The sequence below is a fragment of the Acartia tonsa genome, chromosome 4, assembly GCF_053477335.1.
Source record: "Acartia tonsa isolate MP-2025a chromosome 4, ASM5347733v1, whole genome shotgun sequence".
Taxonomy (NCBI): domain Eukaryota; kingdom Metazoa; phylum Arthropoda; class Copepoda; order Calanoida; family Acartiidae; genus Acartia; species Acartia tonsa.
Genome location: NC_137263.1, coordinates 26265059 through 26286881, shown reverse-complemented (window position 1 = coordinate 26286881; position 21823 = coordinate 26265059). Strand labels below are relative to the sequence as shown.

At 34.0% G+C, this 21823-nt stretch overlaps 3 protein-coding genes across 22 annotated transcripts; all 3 read right to left on the bottom strand.

The window, feature by feature from the left end:
• Positions 1-2: 2 nt before the first annotated feature.
• Positions 3-10874, bottom strand: Cln3 (CLN3 lysosomal/endosomal transmembrane protein, battenin). Of its 3 annotated transcripts, XM_080157222.1 has the most exons (12): positions 10757-10826; positions 10276-10339; positions 9843-10013; positions 9535-9644; positions 9048-9164; positions 8756-8812; positions 8129-8269; positions 2368-2728; positions 2155-2212; positions 1754-1880; positions 1287-1384; positions 3-931 (listed from the first exon to the last, which is right to left on the bottom strand). In XM_080157222.1, the coding sequence occupies exons 3-12, from the start codon at positions 9940-9942 to the stop codon at positions 790-792; spliced, it is 1311 nt and encodes a 436-aa protein (XP_080013348.1). In that variant the 5' UTR covers positions 9943-10013; positions 10276-10339; positions 10757-10826; the 3' UTR covers positions 3-789. The 3 variants fall into 3 exon arrangements, with proteins under 3 accessions (XP_080013348.1, XP_080013346.1, XP_080013347.1); XM_080157220.1 differs by lacking the exon at positions 10276-10339 and having other exon boundaries at positions 9843-10009; positions 10753-10874; XM_080157221.1 differs by lacking the exon at positions 10757-10826 and having other exon boundaries at positions 10211-10339.
• Positions 10860-17176, bottom strand: LOC145316597 (apoptosis regulator BAX-like). The gene is made up of 4 exons (XM_080157226.1): positions 17057-17176; positions 16484-16651; positions 16009-16348; positions 10860-12350 (listed from the first exon to the last, which is right to left on the bottom strand). Exons 1-4 carry the CDS (start codon positions 17101-17103, stop codon positions 12216-12218), a joined length of 690 nt encoding a protein of 229 aa, XP_080013352.1. The 5' UTR covers positions 17104-17176; the 3' UTR covers positions 10860-12215.
• Positions 17103-21781, bottom strand: Lrch (Leucine-rich-repeats and calponin homology domain protein). 18 transcript variants are annotated; one of them, XR_013878589.1, is made up of 3 exons: positions 19259-21781; positions 17858-18492; positions 17103-17741 (listed from the first exon to the last, which is right to left on the bottom strand). XR_013878589.1 is itself a non-coding variant. In XM_080157208.1 (2 exons), exon 1 carries the CDS (start codon positions 21779-21781, stop codon positions 19280-19282), a length of 2502 nt encoding a protein of 833 aa, XP_080013334.1. In that variant the 3' UTR covers positions 17103-18492; positions 19259-19279. The 18 variants fall into 18 exon arrangements, 8 of the variants coding, with proteins under 8 accessions (XP_080013334.1, XP_080013335.1, XP_080013336.1 ...); XR_013878590.1 differs by having other exon boundaries at positions 17103-17769; positions 17908-18492; XR_013878591.1 differs by having other exon boundaries at positions 17103-17661; positions 17908-18492.
• Positions 21782-21823: the final 42 nt, after the last annotated feature.

The window sequence follows — 21823 nt, the reverse complement described above, 5'->3', positions numbered from 1 at the left end:
AATTAAAATACAACAATATAAATATATATTTTTTTAATTCACATCAATATTATAAATATAAACAGTTACATACACAACCATTTACTTTAGTGTACAAAAGTGCTTAATATTTTTTATCACAGTGCTTTAACATTTAGGTATCTCTTTAAATAAAGAAAAGGCCACATGCATATTTAACGTAATATGTAATATAACCATGAAAAGAAAGCAATGTACAGATGTTTTAATAGCTTGGATTTAATACAATAAGCATATGTATTAATTTATTAAAATAATGGAATATATCAAATTCCAAATACCAGTTTTTTTTTGCAAAATTTAAATTTCAAGAAAGGAGGGGGGGCGAAAGTTACACTTTTTGAAACCAAAACTAAAAGTCAACAAAGGAACTCAACTAAAAATAGAGTTACAGGTCTGAGATTTTGCATGGCAGTTGCTTTATGGGGGTAAAATATGGAACTGTGAAGAAACGGCGTCGCAACCGCCGAAAACCGCCGAGAAAAGGCAAAACAAATTTCGGCGGGAAACGGCGGTTTTCGGCGGTTGCGCCGCCGTTTCTTCACAGTTCCATATTTTACCCCTATAAAGCAACTGTCATGCAAAATCTCAGACCTGTAACTCTTTTTTAGTTGAGTTCCTTTGTTGACTTTTAGTTTTAGTTTCAAAAAGTGTAACTTTCGCCCCCCCCCCCCTTTGTATGTTATTCTTGCTAATTTAATCTAAAAAATCACATTACATTACGTCTATAAGGTATAACAAAGAATATTGATCTTCTTGCTGTTGGTATTCTTAATCAGGTAAAGGAAGAGAACAAATCCACTTATGAAGATAAAGAGAAGTAAGTCCAGCAACTCCGATACAGGTTGAATCAGCTACGGATGATAAACCAAGGCTAAATTCTTTATTTCTAGGCTCACTTTCTTCGGATATTCTGTAAATAATTAACATTAGTTATCATTTTATCTTCAAGAGTTAATCAAAAGCATGCGAAAGAAGGGGGTTTAAACATCCCCCTTGAAAATATAATTTCACCCCACCCCCTTCAAGGAAAACAACCCCTGGCAAATCCTATGAGTATGCACGCGACTCATAAGTAGAAAATAAGTATTAGGGTGATATGAACAAAAACAAACAAGTACCCCTTTTCGGTCTTCTAGTTGTTTCATTTTAGCTTACACACCATATGATTTGTTTTCTATCTTTTTTAAAAGTGTCATTTAAATACATGGAAAAAATAATGCAGATTGGAAAATACCCTCCACCCCTTAATAAAAACAACTAATTACCTGTAAAAGGTATTAACATAGGCAGCACCACCAAGTAATCCTTCCCACAGGATAAACACGAATATAATCCAAATATTTGGAACTGTCCAGAAAATACTCTAAATAGGGATTTTATTAAAAGTAAGATTTTAACAAAGAGGGGTATATCAATCCTAGGAAAACAATTTTGCCTTTAAAATTTCGTAAATTTAAACATAAATAATATTTTTAATAGTGCAGCTGCCTTATAGGTAAAACATACTTTAACTTTCCTGTTTGAGCTATCTTAGATCGTCAACAGATTGTTTCTAAGTGTCATTTAATCAAAAGTGTAAAATGGAGAATGTTGAAGAGAATTCCTTCCCCCTCTCCTTTGAAAATAAGCTCCCATATCATTTTCAGTGATTTATTAACAATTTAGAAAAATTAATATATCTGTACTTATGAACATTGTTGTCCTTATTATTTATATTAAACTAGTGAGTTACCTGTAGCAGTGCTAAGACAAAATTAACACACTGAAGAAATGCCAACAATTTGATGTTTGATATCTTAATAAGACTGAGAGAAGATCTTGATATTATTACTCCAATGCTGTAATCAAACTGATACCACCTAAATATATACAAATTTTAGTAGCAACGATTTTCTAAATTTTGCCTGTGTATACAGTGGCGTGCACAGAGTTTTGCCAGGGGAATGCGCGAAGCGCACTTAAAAACTTGTATTGCCAAAAAAGAGTTGTCATTTTATTGTCAGGGTGGTGGACCAGTATCTTTATTCGCTGAAGAGTACAGCCCAATCGGTTCAGTGGTTACTTAGATCTTAAGCTTCAGACGAACGAACAGACATCGTTCTACTTTGTATTATATATTAGAAGAAGGATGACCTGTACTGTTGACTATGAGAGAGCTCGCTGTTTGGAAAATATAGAAGCTCAAATAGACCTAAACATAAAAATATTCAAGTCAAGTCAATAATCAAGAGATAAAGTCTATTTTACAAACTCTAAATAACATTTACCAAATTTTTTGAACAAGTGGTGAACAACAAAATTAGAATATTGGTTTATAATATTAAATTTTTAAAAAGAGAAAAATACCTTGGTTTATAGCATATTCAAAGAAATAAACCAAGCCCAAGGGAACCATATATTTCAATAATCCAGGAATCAACCTAAACTTTTCTGATAGACTTAAAGGTTCAATGTTGACATTGCGAATATGTTGACTATGACTGTCATTTGTTAACTCTTCACTATCATGCACAAGTGGTTGATTAGTATTTCCTTCTGAAGGTTGATCTGCATAATTAATTTGATCAACTTCATTTGCTTGCACTATATAGCCGGCAGAAGTGTCTGATTCCTCATCTGATGAAATGTTAGAAATTAACGGAACTTGGTCAGTTGAAGCATATGATGTTACGGCTTCTGTTGCTTCGAAATCAATATTGGTTGGAATCTAAAATAAAAAATAATAATTAAATGTCAAAAATTATTATGGAACTTAACGGAAGAATGTTACAAAGGGGGGGGGGGGCGTAATGACATTTATTCGTAATCCGTGAGCAAAATGGTCTAAAAATTTAGCTAGACCCTTCAAACTTTGTATATAAGCCTAGTCCTATAGGTATTACATCTAAATGGCAAAAAAATCCAAAATTTTTTATTTTAAGGTTAGGTTAGGTAAGAAAAACCCTGCGGAAATGGGGTTTTTAGGCTTTTTTTGGTCTATTTTGATGTGGAAACTTACCTAAATTGTTTTTTTCTAAGGGTTTTAACTTAAATACACTGTATCTATTCATATGGACATTATTTAAGATGATTCAGCAAGTCGGGGACCGACCCCAGGGGGCTAGGTGGGTGGCCCGCAGGGGTTAAGTGCCTTTTTCCCAATACATATGTTGTGATACATCTAATTATAGGTTTTTTAGGTCAAGGAACATAGGCGTCCAAGGGGGGGGGGGTAATGGGCCATTTGGCACCCCCAAAATTTTGTGAACAATACCCCCCCCCCAAAAAAAAATTACCCCTACCTTGGGGGTGCCGTAGGCACCCCCAACGATTTTGGGGGGGGTATTTACCCCCCCCAAACCATTTTGGGGGGGTAATTACCCCCCCCCCAAAATAAATGTTCTTTAAAAAAAGTCATAGTGTGACTCGAGCCTTGAGGTGTAATATATTTTATGTTCCTCGTTTGGTCTCCTAATAGTTAATGAAAAGTATATCCTAAATGGCTTTTGATAGTTTATTTTAGGATAGGTTATATTGGTTTAGGTGATTGCCCCACATGGTTAAGCAATTGGCCCCCCGCAGGGGCTAGAAATAGGAGAGAAGCTTGTGTGAAAAAAACGAAGAAACGCCCCTTAAAGAGCGTTGCCACAAAAGGGACTATACCCCAATATAGTCCAACCAGTTAAAACAGTTCTTAACCATGATAACAAAAAATTTAATAGTTTGATCATGTTTTATTTACTTGGGCCTTTATAAGGGCTAAAACCATCCCGGGGATCTATGATGTAATTGTAAAGCACTGAAGATTCCATAAAATAGATACCTAACTAAATTAAATATTTCATTAAATAATGAAAAAGAATTTCTATAGGCAATTTCTTTTGGGAGGATGTCTCAAAACTAGTTATAAAACTTACCAGGACCTATAAAACGCTTCACTTTAAAGTATAATCATATTAGTTCATTGGTTAGTGAGTTAATTATTGTATTTTTATGTTCTAAAGAATGAGATACTACTATATATTTGAATAGTAGTGGCAACCTTAGCATGTTTTCTAAAGGGTAAAAAGGGAGGAGAAAAATAGCCTAAAGCCACTCAAAGGATTGACCTATAATAGTGTGGAACCATCATGGGATCTATGTGAAGCTTTCCTAAAAAGGAGAACTCAGTATTAAAAGTAATGAAATCTGAAGCTATAGTCAAATAAACCTTACTTACTACTTTATGTTATAGGATAGTACTTATTAACTTAATAGATTAGGTAGGTGCTTTTTTTACATAATTAAATTACCCCCCCCAAAAATTTTACCCCCGGGGTAAATTAGTTTGGGGGGGGTAATTACCCCCCCCAACAGATTTGGGGGGAGTATTTACCCCCCCCAACAGACTTTAGGGGGGGTAATTACCCCCCCCAATCAAATTTTACCCCCGGGGTAAAAATTTTGGGGGGGGGGGTAAAAAAAAATTTCGGCGCGCTTCGCGCGCCATTTTACCCCCCCCCATACACCAATTACCCCCCCCCCTAAAATTTTTTACCCCCCCCAAAAAAAAAAGCTTGGACGCCCCTGTCAAGGAACTCAAATTTAGAGCTAAAATAAGCATTAGACTAATCTGAAGCTAGCCCCAGCGGGCTAGGTTGGTGGCCCGCAGGGGTTAAGTTCATTTTTTCCAATATATATCTTGTTATATATCAAAATATAGGTTTTTAGGTCAAGAAACTCAAATTCTGAGCTAGGTTGGCTTTCTGCAGGGCTTAAGAGCATTTACCTAACCTAACTTAGAAACTTACTTATAATTTTACTTGTTTTATTTTTAAAAAGCTTTGTCTAGTAATAATGACTTTATTTAAGATAATCCAGCAAGTCGGGAACCGACCCCAGCGGGCTAGGTTGGTGGCCCGCAGGGGTTAAGTGCATTTTTTCCAATATATATCTTGTAATATATCAAAATATAGGTTTTTTAGGTCAAGAAACTCAAATTCTGAGCGAAAATTAGCATTAAAATAACCTGAAGCTAACCCCCCGGGCTGGGTTGGTTTTCTGCAGGGCTTAAGAATATTTACCTAACCTAACCTAGAAACTTACCTAAATTTTTACAGGTTTTTTTCTTGTATAAACTGGGTCTACTAATGAGGACTTTATTTAAAATGATCCAGAAAGTCGAGGACCGACTAATCTGAAGCTAGCCCCAGCGGGCTAGGTGGGTGGCCTGCAGGGGTTAAGTGCATTATTTTCCAAAATACTTCTTGTGATATATCAAAATATAGGTTTTTAAGGTCAAGAACTCAAATTCAGAGCTAAAATAAGCATTAGAATAATCTGAAGCTAACCCCAGCGGGCTAGTTGGGTTGCCCACAGGGCATAAGTGCATTTTACCTAACCTAACCTAGAAACTTCCATTTAATATTATTTTTTTAGATTTTGTTTCTCAAATAAACTGTCCATTCATGAGGATCTTATTTCAGATGATCCAGCAAGTCGAAGACCGACCTCAGCGGGCTAGGTGGGTGGCCCGCAGGGGATAAATGCATTTTTTAGAAAAAGTATGTGTTATCATACATCAAATTATAGGTTTTTTAGGTCAAGAAACTCAAATTTACAGCTAATAAAAGTATCAGACTAATCTGGAGCTAGCCCCAGCGGGCTAGGTGGGTTGCCTGCAAGTCTTAAATGCATTTTACCTAACCTAACCTGGAACCTTACTTGTTTTTTTAGGGGTTTTTTTCTGGAATAAACTGTGTCTATTTATTATTTAAGATGACCAAGCAACTCAGCGACCGACCCCAGCAGGCTAGGTGGGTGGCCCGCCAGGGTTAAGTGCATTTTCAAAAGTATGTGCTGTCATACATAAAATTATAGGTTTTTTAGGTCCAGAAATTCAAATTTAGAGCTAATAATAGAATCAGACTGATCTAAAGCTAGCCACTGCGGGCTAGGTGGGTTGCCTGCAAGGCTTAAATGCATTTTACCAAACCTAACCTAGAATCTTACTTTTTTAAAGGTTTTTTAATTGAATAAACTGTTCATGAGAACATTATTTAAGAGGATCCAGCAAGTCGGGGACTGACCCAGGCGGGCTAGGTTTTACATAGATACACAGTGTTTAGTCCTAAAGCCATCATTTAAAAGATTCTTCATACAGGAGGCTGACCCAAGGAGGTCCCCAACTTGCTGGATCATCTAAAATAATGTCCTCATTCATAGACACAGTTCATTCAAGGAAAAAAACAAAAAATAAGTAGGTTTCTAGGTTAGGTTAGGTAAAATGCACTTAAGCCCTGCAGAAGATCTACCTAGCCCACAGGGGTTAGCTTCAGGTAAGTTTTATGCTAATTTTAGCTCTGAATTTGAGTTTCTTGACCTTAAAAACCTATATTTTGATAAATAACAAGATGTATATTGGAAAATAATACATTTAACCCCTACGGGACTCGCCCTAGCCCGCTGGGGCTAGCTTCAGATTAGTCTTATGCTAATTCTAGCTCTGAATTTGAGTTAACTGACCTAAAAAACTTATAATTAGATGTATCACAGCTATATATTAGGAAAAATGCACTTAACCCCTGCGGGCCACCAACCTAGCCCGCTGGGGTCGGTTTCCGACTTGCTGGATTATCTTAAATAAAGTCATCATTAATAGACAAAGTTTATTCAAGAAAAAACATGTAAAATTATAAATAAGAGTCTAGGTTAGGCTATGTAAATGCTCTTAAGCCCTGCAGAAAACCAACCTAGCCCGGGGGGGTTAGCTTCAGGTTAGTCTAATGTTAATTTTCGCTCAGAATTTGAGTTTCTTGACCTAAAAAACCTATATTTTGATATATAACAAGATATATATTGGAAAAAATGATCTTAACCCCTGCGGGCCACCAACCTAGCCCGATGGGGCTAGCTTCAGATTAGTCTTATGCTTATATTTGCTCTGAATTTGAGTTCCTTGACCTAAAAAACCTATAATTAGATGTATCACAACATATGTATTGGGAAAAATGCACTTTACCCCTGTGGGCCACCCACCTAGCCCCCTGGGGTCGGTCCCCGACTTGCTGAATCATCTTAAATAATGTCCATACAAATAGATACAGTGTATTTAAGTTAAAACCCCAAGAAAAAACAATTTAAGGTAAGTTTCCACATCAAAATAGACCAAAAAAGCCTAAAAACCCCATTTCCGCAGGGTTTTTCTTACCTAACCTAACCTTAAAATAAAATTTTTTGGATTTTTTTGCCATTTAGATGTAATACCTATAGGACTAGGCTTATATACCAAGTTTGAAGGGTCTAGCTAAATATTTAGACCATTTTGCTCACGGATTACGAATAAATGTCATTACGCCCCCCCCCCCCGCCCCCCCTTACATTCCTTTTGACTAGAATTAAAAGAAAAATAATGCATTTCCATGCAGAAATCACAAGATATAGGTAAAGTTGTTTGAAATGAAATCCCTTGTTTGTGATTGTCGATATAGTAGTTTGTTTAAGGGGGGGGGAAGTTCTGACACATTTGCGTAAACCTGGTGTATAGGCTTCATCTTTAGACTGAGAGGATAGGTTATTAGGGATAAAATCATTCTTATATGATGAATTTCCCCCAGATTTAAGATTTTTTGGATAGGCCTCCAGGTTCCGGAGCTCCAGGCCTCCAGGTGGTCTCTCTACAGGTAAAAATGAAAAAAAAAAATTTTTTTTCAAGAGTTAGATGTCAGCTTATGAGACAAAATATGTATGTTTTTTCTTCAAATATGTGAATAACAATCAAAAAGAAGCATATTTTGTTTTATAAGTTAACCTCTAACTCTTCAAAAAAAAATCTTATTTTTAATTTTTACCTGTACAGAGACCACCTGGAGGCCTGGAGCTCCGGGACCTGGAGGCCTATCCAAAAAAGCTTAAATCTGGGGGAAATTTATCATATAAGAATGATTTTATCCCTAATAACCTATCCTCTCAGTCCAAAGATAAAGCCTATACACCAGGTTTACGCAAATGTGTCAGAACTTCCCCCCCCCTTGATTCTGGTTCATAATACAAGGATAATTCTTGATCTAGAACATGACTTGTAAGGTTTAATCCCAATAGTTCTATGGTTAATCCATCGTAAAGAATCAAGTATCCATTCATTACCTACCTTTACAATGAAAGTATAGGTGATAAATATTCCAACAGGAATAAATAGCATGGAAAGAACCGTTGACCTGGGAGACAATCCAGCATGAGTGAGGACAGTATAAAGGCCGGATCCCAGAATTCCTGATCCTCCAGTCCCACTTTAGAAATCATTATTATTATTATTACTAAAAGTTAAGATATTTTCAATTAGTTCTATACCGTTTTACTGTATAGTATACAAAAACTTATCAGTTACAGGAAGGATGGAGACAAGGTCATTTAGAGTAACTAAATCCATTTCTTACGACTAATATCGTAAAAAGCTGCCATAAGCAGAATTATTTAAATATAGATCAAATTAATAAATCACTATCCCGTTATAGTAACCAGACACTGATTTTAAAAAAATTGAATGTTTACTAAGAAAAAACAATCCATTGTAGTTGTAATGGCTTCTCATATTCCATTTTTTCGTGTGCGGGGTCGTTCATTCAATAATAAGTTGAATTCCTATAGTTAATTCCTATAGTCATAACGACACAAATTAGTAATGAAAATACAATGTAAAATATAATATATTCATTAGCTTAGGAAAGAATTTAAAAACCTTAAAAAAACATGTTTAAAAATGTAATAATGTTTTCCTGCTCCAAGCAGAGAGGACCATAGGGTCAAACTTGTGAGTGTAAGCCAAGAATGTCACCTATAACACAAACAAGGGTTAATACAAAGTAGCGAAAAATATAAATATAAAACAAAGCAATTTTTTTAATATCAGGAAAGGACGTGATGCGTTATTGTGGATACAGAGGAACCTCAATTATAATTTTCATAAGGCAAACTACAAAGTAGATCTGTTAGTAAACGCACAGCGTCAGACGGAAGGCCGGACACAGGCCTTAATTATACAGAAGCTGCGCCACTAAATATGATGTAACCTCTCCTAGACCAGAAGCAAGTGCCGCTAAAGCTACTCCAACAAATGTCTGCGTGTCTGATGTGGCAAGGGCAACCAAGATAAAACTAACAAAGTTCAGGAGACTTGTTGTTACAATCTAAAAATATTTAAATCAGATTTAATTACCTATTTTTAGTGGATAAAATAACTACTTAGTTATAGTTAAAAGAAAAGATAAATTAAATGATGAGCTATCGCTCGATCATTAAATACCTTGGGATTTAAATATCCATTTATGCTAAATTTTGCTTGCTTAAATTAACTCATTAAATAAACAATAAATCCTCTTTTGCACCTAAAGCTTAAATTTATATTATATGATTATCCGATAATTTTTACTGTTAAGGTGAATTGGGTTTAACGAGATTTACTAAATAAAAGCTGCCGAATGTAACCATTTGATTCTAATATTTTGTTGGAAGACGCTATCTACCTTACCCCCCAAGGTCAATAGTTAGATTACAAACCTTAATAGCTGTGGAAATTGGAATGAAAGGTGCAAGTAGTTTAATAAATATAGCGGGAAGCACATCCGCTAACAAAATACTTCCAGTTGACAGTGGATTACAGTCTCTTCCTAAATCAGAACAAATCATTCAAGGATGGAAAGGACATTACCTATCATTAAATTACCAACAACATAAATAATAAGACTAATCATCCTGTCGACTAACTGTGTCAGCCAAGATACCACCCATAAAACATGACAAAGTGAAACAAAAACCGAAAATAAAATAAACAAGAGAATATTGATAGATATGATTCTTGTATTAACCTGAGGTTATATTTATCATCGACTCATCCTTGTCTTCCTCAATCCCTGGGCATACTTTGTGTTCTTGCGGCTTTAGAAGATCATGGGCAGCAGAGAGCATAACCACGTAGGCAAAGTTGTTGAATAATCCAAGGAGCCAGAATCCTACCTGGTTGCGGAGCTTCACACTGCCTACAAGTGAAGAATACGTTAATAATTTTAGATAAAACTGAAAAATAGACTCGTTAAAAAAATTAGTTTACGCAGATTAAAATTTTATCTTATTGTAGGGTGGTGTGGGGTATTATGGGTCAAGGGCCTACCAGTATTTTAACGATGTTCTAAACGTTTGTGAAACAAGTTATTGAAGCAAAGTTGAAGCTTATTGCCTGTAGTTTCATTTGATACTTCGACAGATCAACTCGTCTATGAATGTTTGCCCTCAAATACTGACCATGAATTTTTTTGCAGAACTTAAACTTGTGGAAAAAAGTTTAATCGACCCGGGTCTTTCAAGGCTAAAAAATTATAATGGTTTCAGCTATCATTTGTAATGGAATCGTTGTTCTAACTTTTCATCTAAAAGACGACGGTTTAATGTTGGTCAGTGTCTTACGTGTTTAAAGGGTGTTCTCGATGTTTGCACGGTTTGTATTTTTGTATGTCAAATCGGTTAGGATTGAGCTTGAAATGTGTCTTTAGAAAGCTCTTAGCATGCCCCAATAAAAACTTGACAAGATATTGGTTCTATATCCATAATTTCAAGTACCTACTCAAGAATTCGAATTTTTCAAAATCCCTATTGCATAAAATGTGTAAAATCATTTAGAGAATTGGGGAGAAATAAGGAAAGAGGGTTGTGGGGAAATTTTCACTTAGATTTGTTTGCAGAATCACATTCCCTTTCTCTAGAAAATATGTAGATAAATACTTGCATGAAAAATTCATGGTGCTTTACTGATTCATTCCATCATTGTCATATATATAAGAATATTAAGTCCTTTCTTATCTTAAAATTCAACATTTTTAATATCATTGTCTGAAAGTAAATTGTCTTTAAATATTTATATCATAAAACAGAACTAAAACATGAGATTATATTTATTAAAATAATTAAAAACACTAATATTATGTAGGTATAGTTTTATTATATTTATTTAAAAAAATGAATTACAGGTTACAATGGTAAACAAAACAAGACTAGAGAAATTATCAAAAATATGGTTTACAATATGTATATAGGTATATGTTGATTATGTAAAGCTGCTATAGTCAATTAGTTTAGATTAACATTTTGTCGTATTTGGAAATATTGGCGGCATATGATAACAATAACAATTATTTACTTTTTGTGAGCATAACGGTCATATTTTTTTGTAATTCAATTTCTGAGATAAGGACATATTTCACGCCTGTCTTAAGACAATTCAAGATAAGGCTGAGTGAGACCAACGAGGTCTTTTTGCGACATTAGAAATATAAAATCTTGAATTGAACTTATTCCCACCAGGAGTTGACGCAAAAACATGTTAAGAAAAGTATCATAATCTTATTTTGGAAGTATGCTTGTGAAATATAAAATAAATGGGGGTTTATAATATTGATATTTTATATAATATCGTAAAAATTAATAAATACTCTAAAGGGTAATTTAGATTTACTTTATTAACATGTTGGTGAATACCTACTCAATTTTCTTATAACCATGCAGTGCAGATGAAATATTTTCACATTAACATGACAGATTATTTAAAGACATTGAATCACAACATTTTCATGAAAAAAATTGGTTAAATGTGGTTTTAAGTTCGAGATATGTAATGCAAAACATGTTAATATTTTAAAACATCATAACACCGTTTAAAGTAAAAACTGTTTAATGAAAACATTTAATAAAAATTACTTCGTAGTATATAAAAATGTGTAAAACAACGGGTGTGCCTGTGCTTCCACAAATTGTCATATCTGCAAAGTATTTTATATTCGCAAAAAAACATAAAAAGGTTGGGGTGATTAATGAAGAAAGTAGAATAAATAAAAATAGGCAATTTGGGCTGTTTTCGTTTGTGCAGTTCTGATTAATTTATAATATGAGACATCTTGTGGAAGAAATAGCACAACAATTACAACAGCGTAGTAGTAAGACTAACTCAATCATCACTTTTTCGTGCTTTTGCCAATTATAGTTTGACATTTTGTTAAAAATATATTACTCATTCTATTTAAAAACAATAATTTGCGCAGTTAGTGTATGAACATTATTCTTGTATTATTTCTTTGTGTTATTTCTTCGTTTAAAAGCTGTTTAAAGATAACACAGTCCGTTGGGTTGTATAGTCTGATATTTTTTGTTGTTTGTAGTTAGGTTTGCTTCTGAGGCCTCTATAGTAGGCTTTAGCTCCAGCTGATGGCTTTTCTGACGGCCAAGACCATAGAGCAAGTGGCAAGACCAAGGGCAAGGACAGTCAAACATTTCCACACTTGAGCTTCAACCTCATTATCTGCTGGGAAAACTTCACACAATCTCTCCTAAATTAAAATTATTATCATTAATAATTTGAAAATTAATTTTTTAAACAACCAAGCTAATATTGCTTGATTTACTTCTTCAAGAGACAAAATAAATTGAAAATGATTTCTAAAATCGAAATATATCTAAGTCTTAGAATAATTCATTTTTTTAATAGGTTGAAAAACATGCTAACTTTAACGATTGGTTTGGACATTTAATTTATTTATTACTTTGTATTCTTTGAAAACATTAGTATATTTTGATAGTGGAAAAAGTAAGTAATAAATGCTTTTTATAAGATTTAAATTATGATCGAACATTTTCATGTTCTTTAATTTTAAAAACTGACTCATGTATTACCGGGTTGTTGATTCAATTTAAGAATGAATTAATGCAATAATTGAATTAGAGACATATGTTATTCATTGTCAATCTTTTCAATGAAATTAAATCATTTTAATTAAAAGATGCAAATTCAAACATATAAAATAACATAAAAGCACAACTGTAGTTTTAATTTAATAAATCTTTATTGCACTATATCTAAGGTTTTTTTTTAATGCAACCATCTCGTAATCAGTGATTAAATAGCACTTAGAATTCGAATTTCGATCTGAACTTTTGCATGAGTAGTCCTTGGTAGGTCTATTTTCCCTAAATCGAACAAAAAGTTGGAAAAGTAACGGCTAACGGCTGGCGGCTCAGCCATTTTGCCATTTTTTGGATTTCTATATTGCAAATTAGTCACGAAACCTACCTCCACATAATACTCTTTGGTACTAGAAGTTTTAAAAATGGTTATTACTTTCATTCAACATGAATTAAACTGAAAATATGTTTTAAAAAGATGATTTTTACGTAATTTATGATGAATTTACCCTGAAAATAGGCAAAAACGGCTAAACGGCTAACCGCCAGCCGTTACTTTTCCAACTTTTTGTTCGATTTAGAGAAAATAGACCTACCAAGGATTACTCATGCTAAAGTTCAGATCGAAATTCGAATTCTAAGTGCCATTTAATCACTGATTACGAGATGGTTGCATTAACCCCCCCCCCCCCCCTTTAAGAAAATAAATCTTTCTTTATAACTGTGCATCTACATTAAAGAGGGCAATTATGTCCATAAAATGTGTAGCCATTTCAAGAATATGACGTTAAACATAATTTTAACTTTTAGCAACCATTACACATTAAATTTATTATTTTTGGTACAAATCTAACTTAATTTTGAAACAAACGCACATAAAATTTTGAAATCCGTAAATTAAATGAAAACTAATTCAACTGATTCGACCAGACGGAAGTACGGGCATATCTTTGTTGTATAGTAACCGTGCTAATAAAACGAAGTTATCTAAGACGTAACTTGATACTATCTGATAATATTAAATTTCAGATGTGTTTCAATTATTATCTTGCTAAATATAATTCAAAGTTTTGAGATCATATAAAACTTAGATCTTTATAACAATAAAGGGGGGGGGGGGAGGTTTTAATGCAACCATCTCGTAAACAATGAGTAAATGGCACTCATAATTCGAATTTCGATCTGAAATTTTGCAATCCTTGGCAAGTCTATTTTACCTAAATCGAACAAAAAGTTGGAAATTCGAATTCTAAGTGCCATTTGCTCATTGATTACGAGATGGTTGCATTACCCCCCCCCCCTCTTCCCATTTGGGCCAATCCTTGAGCTTTAAATATTGTATGTAAAATGTGAAACATGGAACAATGATAATAAAATAGAATAGTTATTTATCGTATTATAAACAGTTTTCCACGGATTGTACAGTGGGAAATTATAAGATTAATTCCAGTTTTGTTGGCCCCGAAGGGTCGAAGGCCGAGGCAAAAAAAAACAGGCATTAATTTCAATATAATATTTGTTTTATAGCATAGTCAGGAACCGTTTTTATTCCAGCGGATATTAATTGGTTGCAGAGCCATGCCGGAAAAAAATTAAGAGATTCAAAAGCATTCTATACTAATCGTTCTCAGTTTAAAGCAATAATTCTAAATGCCCTGTAATGATTCAGATGTAAACTTTAAATTGTTTATTTATCAGCTTTTTTATTCTGTTGCTTTCTAGGTCAATGCTTTCAAGTAATTTGTATACAAACCAGAACGTAACATTTAAAAGTTATTATTTTCATGCAATTCATCCACACAGAAGATAATCGAAACTTTCATATATCTTTAAAAAAAACATCGTTCTTTTTTTATCGACTTGTTTAAAACGCACTTTATAAGTTGGGTAGATCCTTACCAACACTCTATACTTTACAAATATCAAAAATTGTCAGAATGAAAAAATGCATCTGTTTAGTGTTTATCTAACTGTTATATTTGTTAGGCCTAATGAATGAAATAAACATAAATAAGATATCCTTAACCTAAATGTTTTAAATATCCGGAATTTAATTGATTTCATAGTTTTTATGTAGTCTAGTGTGTTATATGAGTTTATCCTAGAAAATGAATTTTTTAATTAGATTTTTTCAGGGCAAGTTTGAATTTCATTTTTTATATATGATAAGTGAATGATAATACCTTATATATACTGTTACGGGAAGCAACATGCAAAGTAAAGTTTTAAATAAATAGGACAACTCTAAAATATCTAAATTAAAGATTAGAGCTATCCGTTACAGACGGACCGACCCTAAATATAGAAAAGCTTAACTATAAAAAACACATTAAGATTCTAATGTTTTAATTTTGTTATATTATGAATATGAGAGAACTAACTAATATCCTGTGTATAGAATCAATCAAATTCAATTGTGGTAATGATTATTGCGTGTCTTTGTGCATGTATGTGTGGTGGTGTGTGTGTGTGTAACAACTTCCGTAAATCATTTAACAGAAACGCATCCACACAACAAGAAACAAAGGGATTAGGAATAAATTGATAAATATTTCTGTCCTAGCTCCAGTATCTGTTATCATATGGTGTGAAAAATATATTCTTTTTAAAAATTAAATAGTTTTAAAACTTAGTACCTACTTAATTAAAAAAAACAACTCTATTATTTTTGTCCAAATCTTATTAAAAATCAAAAATTCTAACTTATGTCATAGCAAATACTTAAAAATACTGAAAAGTTGATTTCCTATAGATACAAAATTACATAGTGATGCTTTTATTGTTTTTTTTGTAATAAAATTAAGCCTCAATGCCCATTTTACAAAGTGCAACAAAATCATTTACGTAACATTACTTTAATTAGGCCTAAGATTGATTTTTTACATTTATATAAATTGTTGTTCTTAGTTTCTAATGTTAATTAGAAAAACCAGTACATGGTAGGTAGTGAGTTTTGGGTTAAGACATTTCCGTCCTCTCAACTTTTATTTTCTCTGTGGGAGTATGAATTTTAACATTTTATGATGCGGTGTTTGGTCAAGATACCGACAACGTTGCGATATGTTACGTCACAGTCGTTAATTGTTACTAATGGTAAAAAGGAATGTAGGCAACACAACAGTATGAAGCTAAATTTTTTTGGGTGAAAATAAGAACATTGAATTTTCATAAATTACTAATTAGGCAAATTTACAGCAAACAATATTATAAAGCCACCAAATTTTTATTCATATTAGTCGAGGTCAGACAGGCTTATCCTGCTTCTAAAGTAGCTAAGCTGCTCTAGCAAAACAAATAATAACTTACCCAGCCTCCTTGTGACTGTAGGAAGGATGAAAGGTATTCTAAAGAAAATCTTGTCAGGCTTTCCGTTAAACTTCCCAACAAATCTTCCATATTATGTTCAATACAGAACTGACCCAACCTAGCAGCAAACGCGTACAACGCCACCACTTTTGACCAGGAAATATTGTCGACAAACAATTCTTCCGACACCTCGACAAAGCCCTGGTAGAAGTCGATGTTTCTGTTGATGCTGAGCTTCCTTACCATGCCGCCGAATACCATGCTATGCTTGGCGTGCATGCGAAGGATACAGCGGGCTAAACAATCTTCGGTTTTATTCGTCAGGATCTTCTGGTTTTTGCTAAAAATAGGTAATATGTGTTAATTATTAAATTAAAACCTTAACTAATTTTATATTTTGAGAGTACAAAAAAATTCGATAAGTTGGATGGAATTATAGAGGACTTTTATTTTTGCCTAAAAGTAAAAATTATACCTCATACTGAAGTGAACCGCAAAGGAAGCCATCCTTCTGGTTTCCTCTTTGATGGTGTCCTGATGTGACTCGGCAGAACCTCGTAAATACTGACAGACCCGACCTACAAAAGAGTCCGAACTTTCTCCGTTTAAGGGTATCCTTGATTCTTCACTCCGTGGACGAGCCCTGTAAATAAAAAATTTGTTAATTCTTCAATCCGTTCCATATCTAGCGAAATTATTACAGGATTACAATATCTATCTCATTAAAAAATAGTTTACTGTAATTTGTTTGAAATATTAACAGTTTTAGACACTAGATGTCTATATGTAAGGTAAAAGGACAAATCTTCATATACTACCTAATGATGATTTCATGAATATTTCTATCACGCTTTCAGTGCTATGAACAGTTGAATTGCATGAAAAAAGAGAGTAATGTATAACGCAATCTTAACGATTATTTATGGTAAATCATATGGATAGATATACGAACATATCCAAGTTATGGAGAAAGTAGATAAAATATTTGTTTTGATGAACAAATCAATATTTTTCATTTGAACTATTATAATGAAATGTCCATTTTTACCTGACTTGACTTGAGCTTTGCTGGAGACCCGAGCAACCAGCTGCCATTTTATTTTATTTTAATCTAAATATACATCAGAAATAAGAGGTAAATAAGGTATTACCATCAAAATAAAATTAGGCGTCATTTTGAAATGAGAAAGCTTTTATAAAAACATATTGCTGTTAACAAGAACAAAAAAAAAATATTACACATTTTTAATTTCTACTACAGTTTAGTTCACTGACATATTGTTATAAGTAAAGTATATAAAAATAATTTCTCTGTATATGTTTACAATTACAAGATGCATTTATGAGGGTGAACAAATGTGTTTCAGATATAAGTTGAGCAACAAATAATACAATTTCATCTAATAATAATGAGGGGTTTTGGTTTAAACATAAAATTAAAATAAAAAAATATAAGGGCAATAAAGCCAAGAACAATAAGAAAACAATTCTTGTATAAATGGAACACATTTGGACAACCTAAATGCATAATATATAATAACAAACAAAATATGCAAAATTTCATATAAAATGTAACAGGCCAAGTGCTTTGCAAAATTAAGCTTTTAAACATTCTTAATACTTGGTTGGAGGCTAATGGATTGCTTCAACTATCTAGGCATGAGATTTTTTATAATTACTGTAAAGGGATAGTCCCAAATATCATATTGTGCATCAGATTATTCAATATTTATCTTATAAATGTATTATAATGCAGGAGAACTATGAAAAAAAATCTAAACAAAATAATAAGTTACTTTGTATTGGTTGAAATAATAACGAGATTGCTACTCATTTGCATGACTAATACATATAAGGCCAAGAGAATTAATAATGATAAATATAAAAATGCCATATGACCCTGAATTTCTTCACATAGTTGATTTATAATAGGCACAAATGATTCAATTTTTAATACCTACAAAAAATTTTAATACTTCTCAAAATTTAAATCTAAAAATGCATTACTTGATAAATTTACTGTTTGTTGGAATTAGTACTCTACAGCTGCCAATAGCCACTATTTAGTCGACGTTAATAACTTAAAAAAACTTTTAGCCCATCCCTGTTATTTATATATTAACACCAAACCAATAGTAATTTTATTTCTTCAAATAGCCATATGACAACAAATATGCGGTTTTTTGGCAGCTGTCGAGATCTAAAGATTGAGTAAATTAACTATGACTAAGGAATAATTTGAACTTGAAGTACTTTAGTGTACAATGCTAATATTATTATCGGACCTTCAAAAACATACAGAACTCCACCTATATTTTAAAGAAAAAAGCTACAATGTAATCTTTAAAAATCTGCATTTTATACACTAAAAAAAAGAATAATGATTTCAATAAATAATTCTAGCATCTAAGATAAAATAATAATTGTAAATGATAATGAGGATAATATATAATATGTATCATATGAAGAGATAATATTCCTTATCTTGGTTGATAAAAAAAATATTAACTGGTTGAATATCACGAATATGATAAAATGATTTTTAAAAACATAAAAATCAACAATTTTAATAACACATTGATAGAACGAAAAAAGTACCTAGTTACTTGTTTTAATTTCAAAAATTGAAATAATCCCTTCCCCTAAAAAAGAGTAGAAGAAAAAAATCTTTATGAGAGTAGATTTGAAAGTTTATTCAACCTACCTATAGTTTTTGCATTAAAAAAAAAGATACAGTAGCCAGTTAGGACTTTTTTTTCTCAAAATCAATATGCAGAAGTCCAATATTATAGTTAATAAAAAAATTGTTATTTTCTTATTACATAATAATTCGAATTTTTTTTTTTTTTCAATTACTAACCTAATATGAATTTATCGATTAAAATAAAATATTTTGAATAAGGTAAAATAAAAAAATTGTTTGCATGGACTAAATTATTTAATAATACGAGATTTCTATCAGATCTAAATTATTGGATTTTGTCATAAAAAGAGATTCTAATACTTGAAACAAATTTTCCGAGGTAAATAAATGTTGGCATGATTAATAATACAACCACTAGGTAATGGGAATATAAATTAAAAAGTAACGCAGCTACTTATATAAAAATAGCAATCACACATTTATATCATAAGTTTAATATGAAATTGTTTTTGCATAGAAAAAAACATACTTAAGAAACATAAATGACTTCCGCTACATTGGATTAGATATCATCCTTCTCTAATTTAATTAAACAAAAAGTAATACTAGCAAACTGGTTAAACATGATTATACTGGTTTAAATCTGATCAACTCTGATATTGTAACTGCTACTCTTACTGTATTGTTCCTGTTAGGCTCGAGAATATCTGTAGGGCTACAAATCAAATCATCTCGCACTCCAATTGTGCGACAGGCATTGATAAAATTTTCAACGTTGCGCCGGCACTTGGCAGGAGACAACTTGGGAACTGCTGGTGAGGGAACATGAATGGAGTTGACAGAGCGGGGTACTACGTGGTTGGCCATATGACATAACACGACCCCGTCCATCAGACAATCTGGCAGATTTTTGCCAAGGGTGATTTTCAGCCTGGACTCTATATTTTGTCGCAGATTGTTGATGTGCATTTCTTGAACGGCTGCCCTCTCTGCATCGCGTTTCATGGTAAATTTATCTTGTCCTCGTGAGACTGGCCCCCTGGCAGTGCTAGATCCACTTGAACTAACCGAGCTTGGACTCCTGCTAGCTGTAGGTATGCTTGTTCTTCCAGATCCTGATGAGGGTAGCTTGATATGGCCTGGTGGTGGCGGCGGTGGTGATGTTTCAGGTGGAGCTCCAGCACGTGGCAATCCAACACTCTGCATTCTATCATAATACGATCTTATCTCGACATTGTGTTTTTGGGTTGTAGTCATTGTTGGAATTCCGCCACCACCGTTGGTCTTTTGCTCTGCACGATACACACTCTCACTCTGACGGCTCATCTTTAGCTGTTCCTTATACTGACGGTAAGTCTGAAAATTGGATGTCCGTGTAGTAGAGATTTCTGTGTGGCTATTCGGGGGACTAGGCAGGCCAGAATTGTTAGGGTTGGAGGCTACTGGAAACATTTTGATTGAGTTTGGACTTGACAAATTAGAGGATGTTGGCGACGTAGGACTCGAGTTTACAGGAACTGGAAGCTTTCCTGGAATAGAGGAAGAACTGCTAGCACCAGAATTCTTCAGGATAGACTTTTTAACAGGTTCCGATGTTTCAGGATTGCTACCATTTACGGAACGTCTCTGAACACCGCTAATGCCTCCAATTGCAGTGCCACGGCTGTTAAACGATTCAGATTTCTTTGCCGTAGATCCACGTTTAGTTGCGGAATGTACAGGGGATGTGGTTCCATTGCGGTCGGTGTGTGATTCTCTGCGGTTTGGCGATGACGTGTAACCTGCTGAGCCGAGGGAGGTGTTCAGCTTACTATTAGAATATTTGCTTCTTTCTGTCGGTGGCATGGAATAATTCCAGCCAGGATTATCACAGATATCTTTATTTATAGTGGCACCATTAGCAAGTTCAATACTGGAAGATTGGTTGGCCGGCACACCTTGAGAGGACATAGAAGAAACTCCACTACTTCCAGAACCGTTGCTTGTCAACGATGGATGAGAAACTTGAATCGTTAAAGGTGGCTTTTTAATATTGCCGTTGGATGTTGCGAATGATGGTGAATTAACTGCTGGTCTATAGCTTATAGCCCTGTGTGCCAGTCTTCTTGCATCCTCTGTGTGTTGGTCAGGTCCAGACCCACCTACTCCGCCCACATTTCCATCCTGGAGCTCAGTGCTCCAGCGTCGCACATTTCCCGTCTGCTCGCTACCATACCCACTATCGGCTGTATGACGCTTAGATCTAGGATCTGCTCCAGCTCCACCGAATTTCATGTCTCCAATTTGACTGGTCTTTCTGTAGCTGCGTCTTAACTCAGAATCCGCCAAAATGCCACGCTTTTTATCCTCTTTTATGGCAATTGTTTCCAGATACTTAAAAATGTGAACTCTGCCTCTGCAACACATATTGGATGGGGGACACTGCAGAGGATTTTCCTCCAGACTGAGGTCCACCAGAGTCACCATAAACCTTAGTTCAACAGGCAAATTTATAAGTCTGTTGGAGGAAAGGTCTAGTATGTTCAGCTGGAGATAGGTTAATTCAACAGGAACTTCTTGAAGATGATTATGGCGAAGGTCAAGACACCTTAAGTTGGACAGATCACCTATCTGGACCGGCAGATGGGCAATCTCATTACATGAAACATCCAAATTCATGAGGTTGGTTAGCTCCCCAATTTCTTCTGGTAGAGACACTAACTTGTTATTGTTGACTATTAGGCTTTGTAGCTGGGTAAGTTGACAAACAGCGTGTGGCAAATAAGACAGCTGGTTTCTGCTCAAGTCTAGCAACTGCAAAGACTGGAGGGTTCCCAGGCTGTCTGGGATGGATCGTATCACATTGTGGTAGAGAACCAATTTCTCTAGGCTAGGAAAATACGTACACTCCACGGGTATTTCAGATAACTTATTCCGCGACAGGTCCGCAATCCTTGTATCGGCGAGCACAAAATGCTTGCCCAGGCTGCGCGGAAATTCGGACAAACTTTTGCATTGTAACTTTAGTTCACCACTTTTCACGGCTATTTCAAGTTCGGTCTCGAGGGAGCGTCGCTGTGAGGTGCCACTGGAACTAACTATGGCTTGCATCTTAGAATAAACAAACTTTTTATCACAATTTTGGGTCATGGGAAAACATTATCACTGGCGTAATAAACATTTTGTCTCATC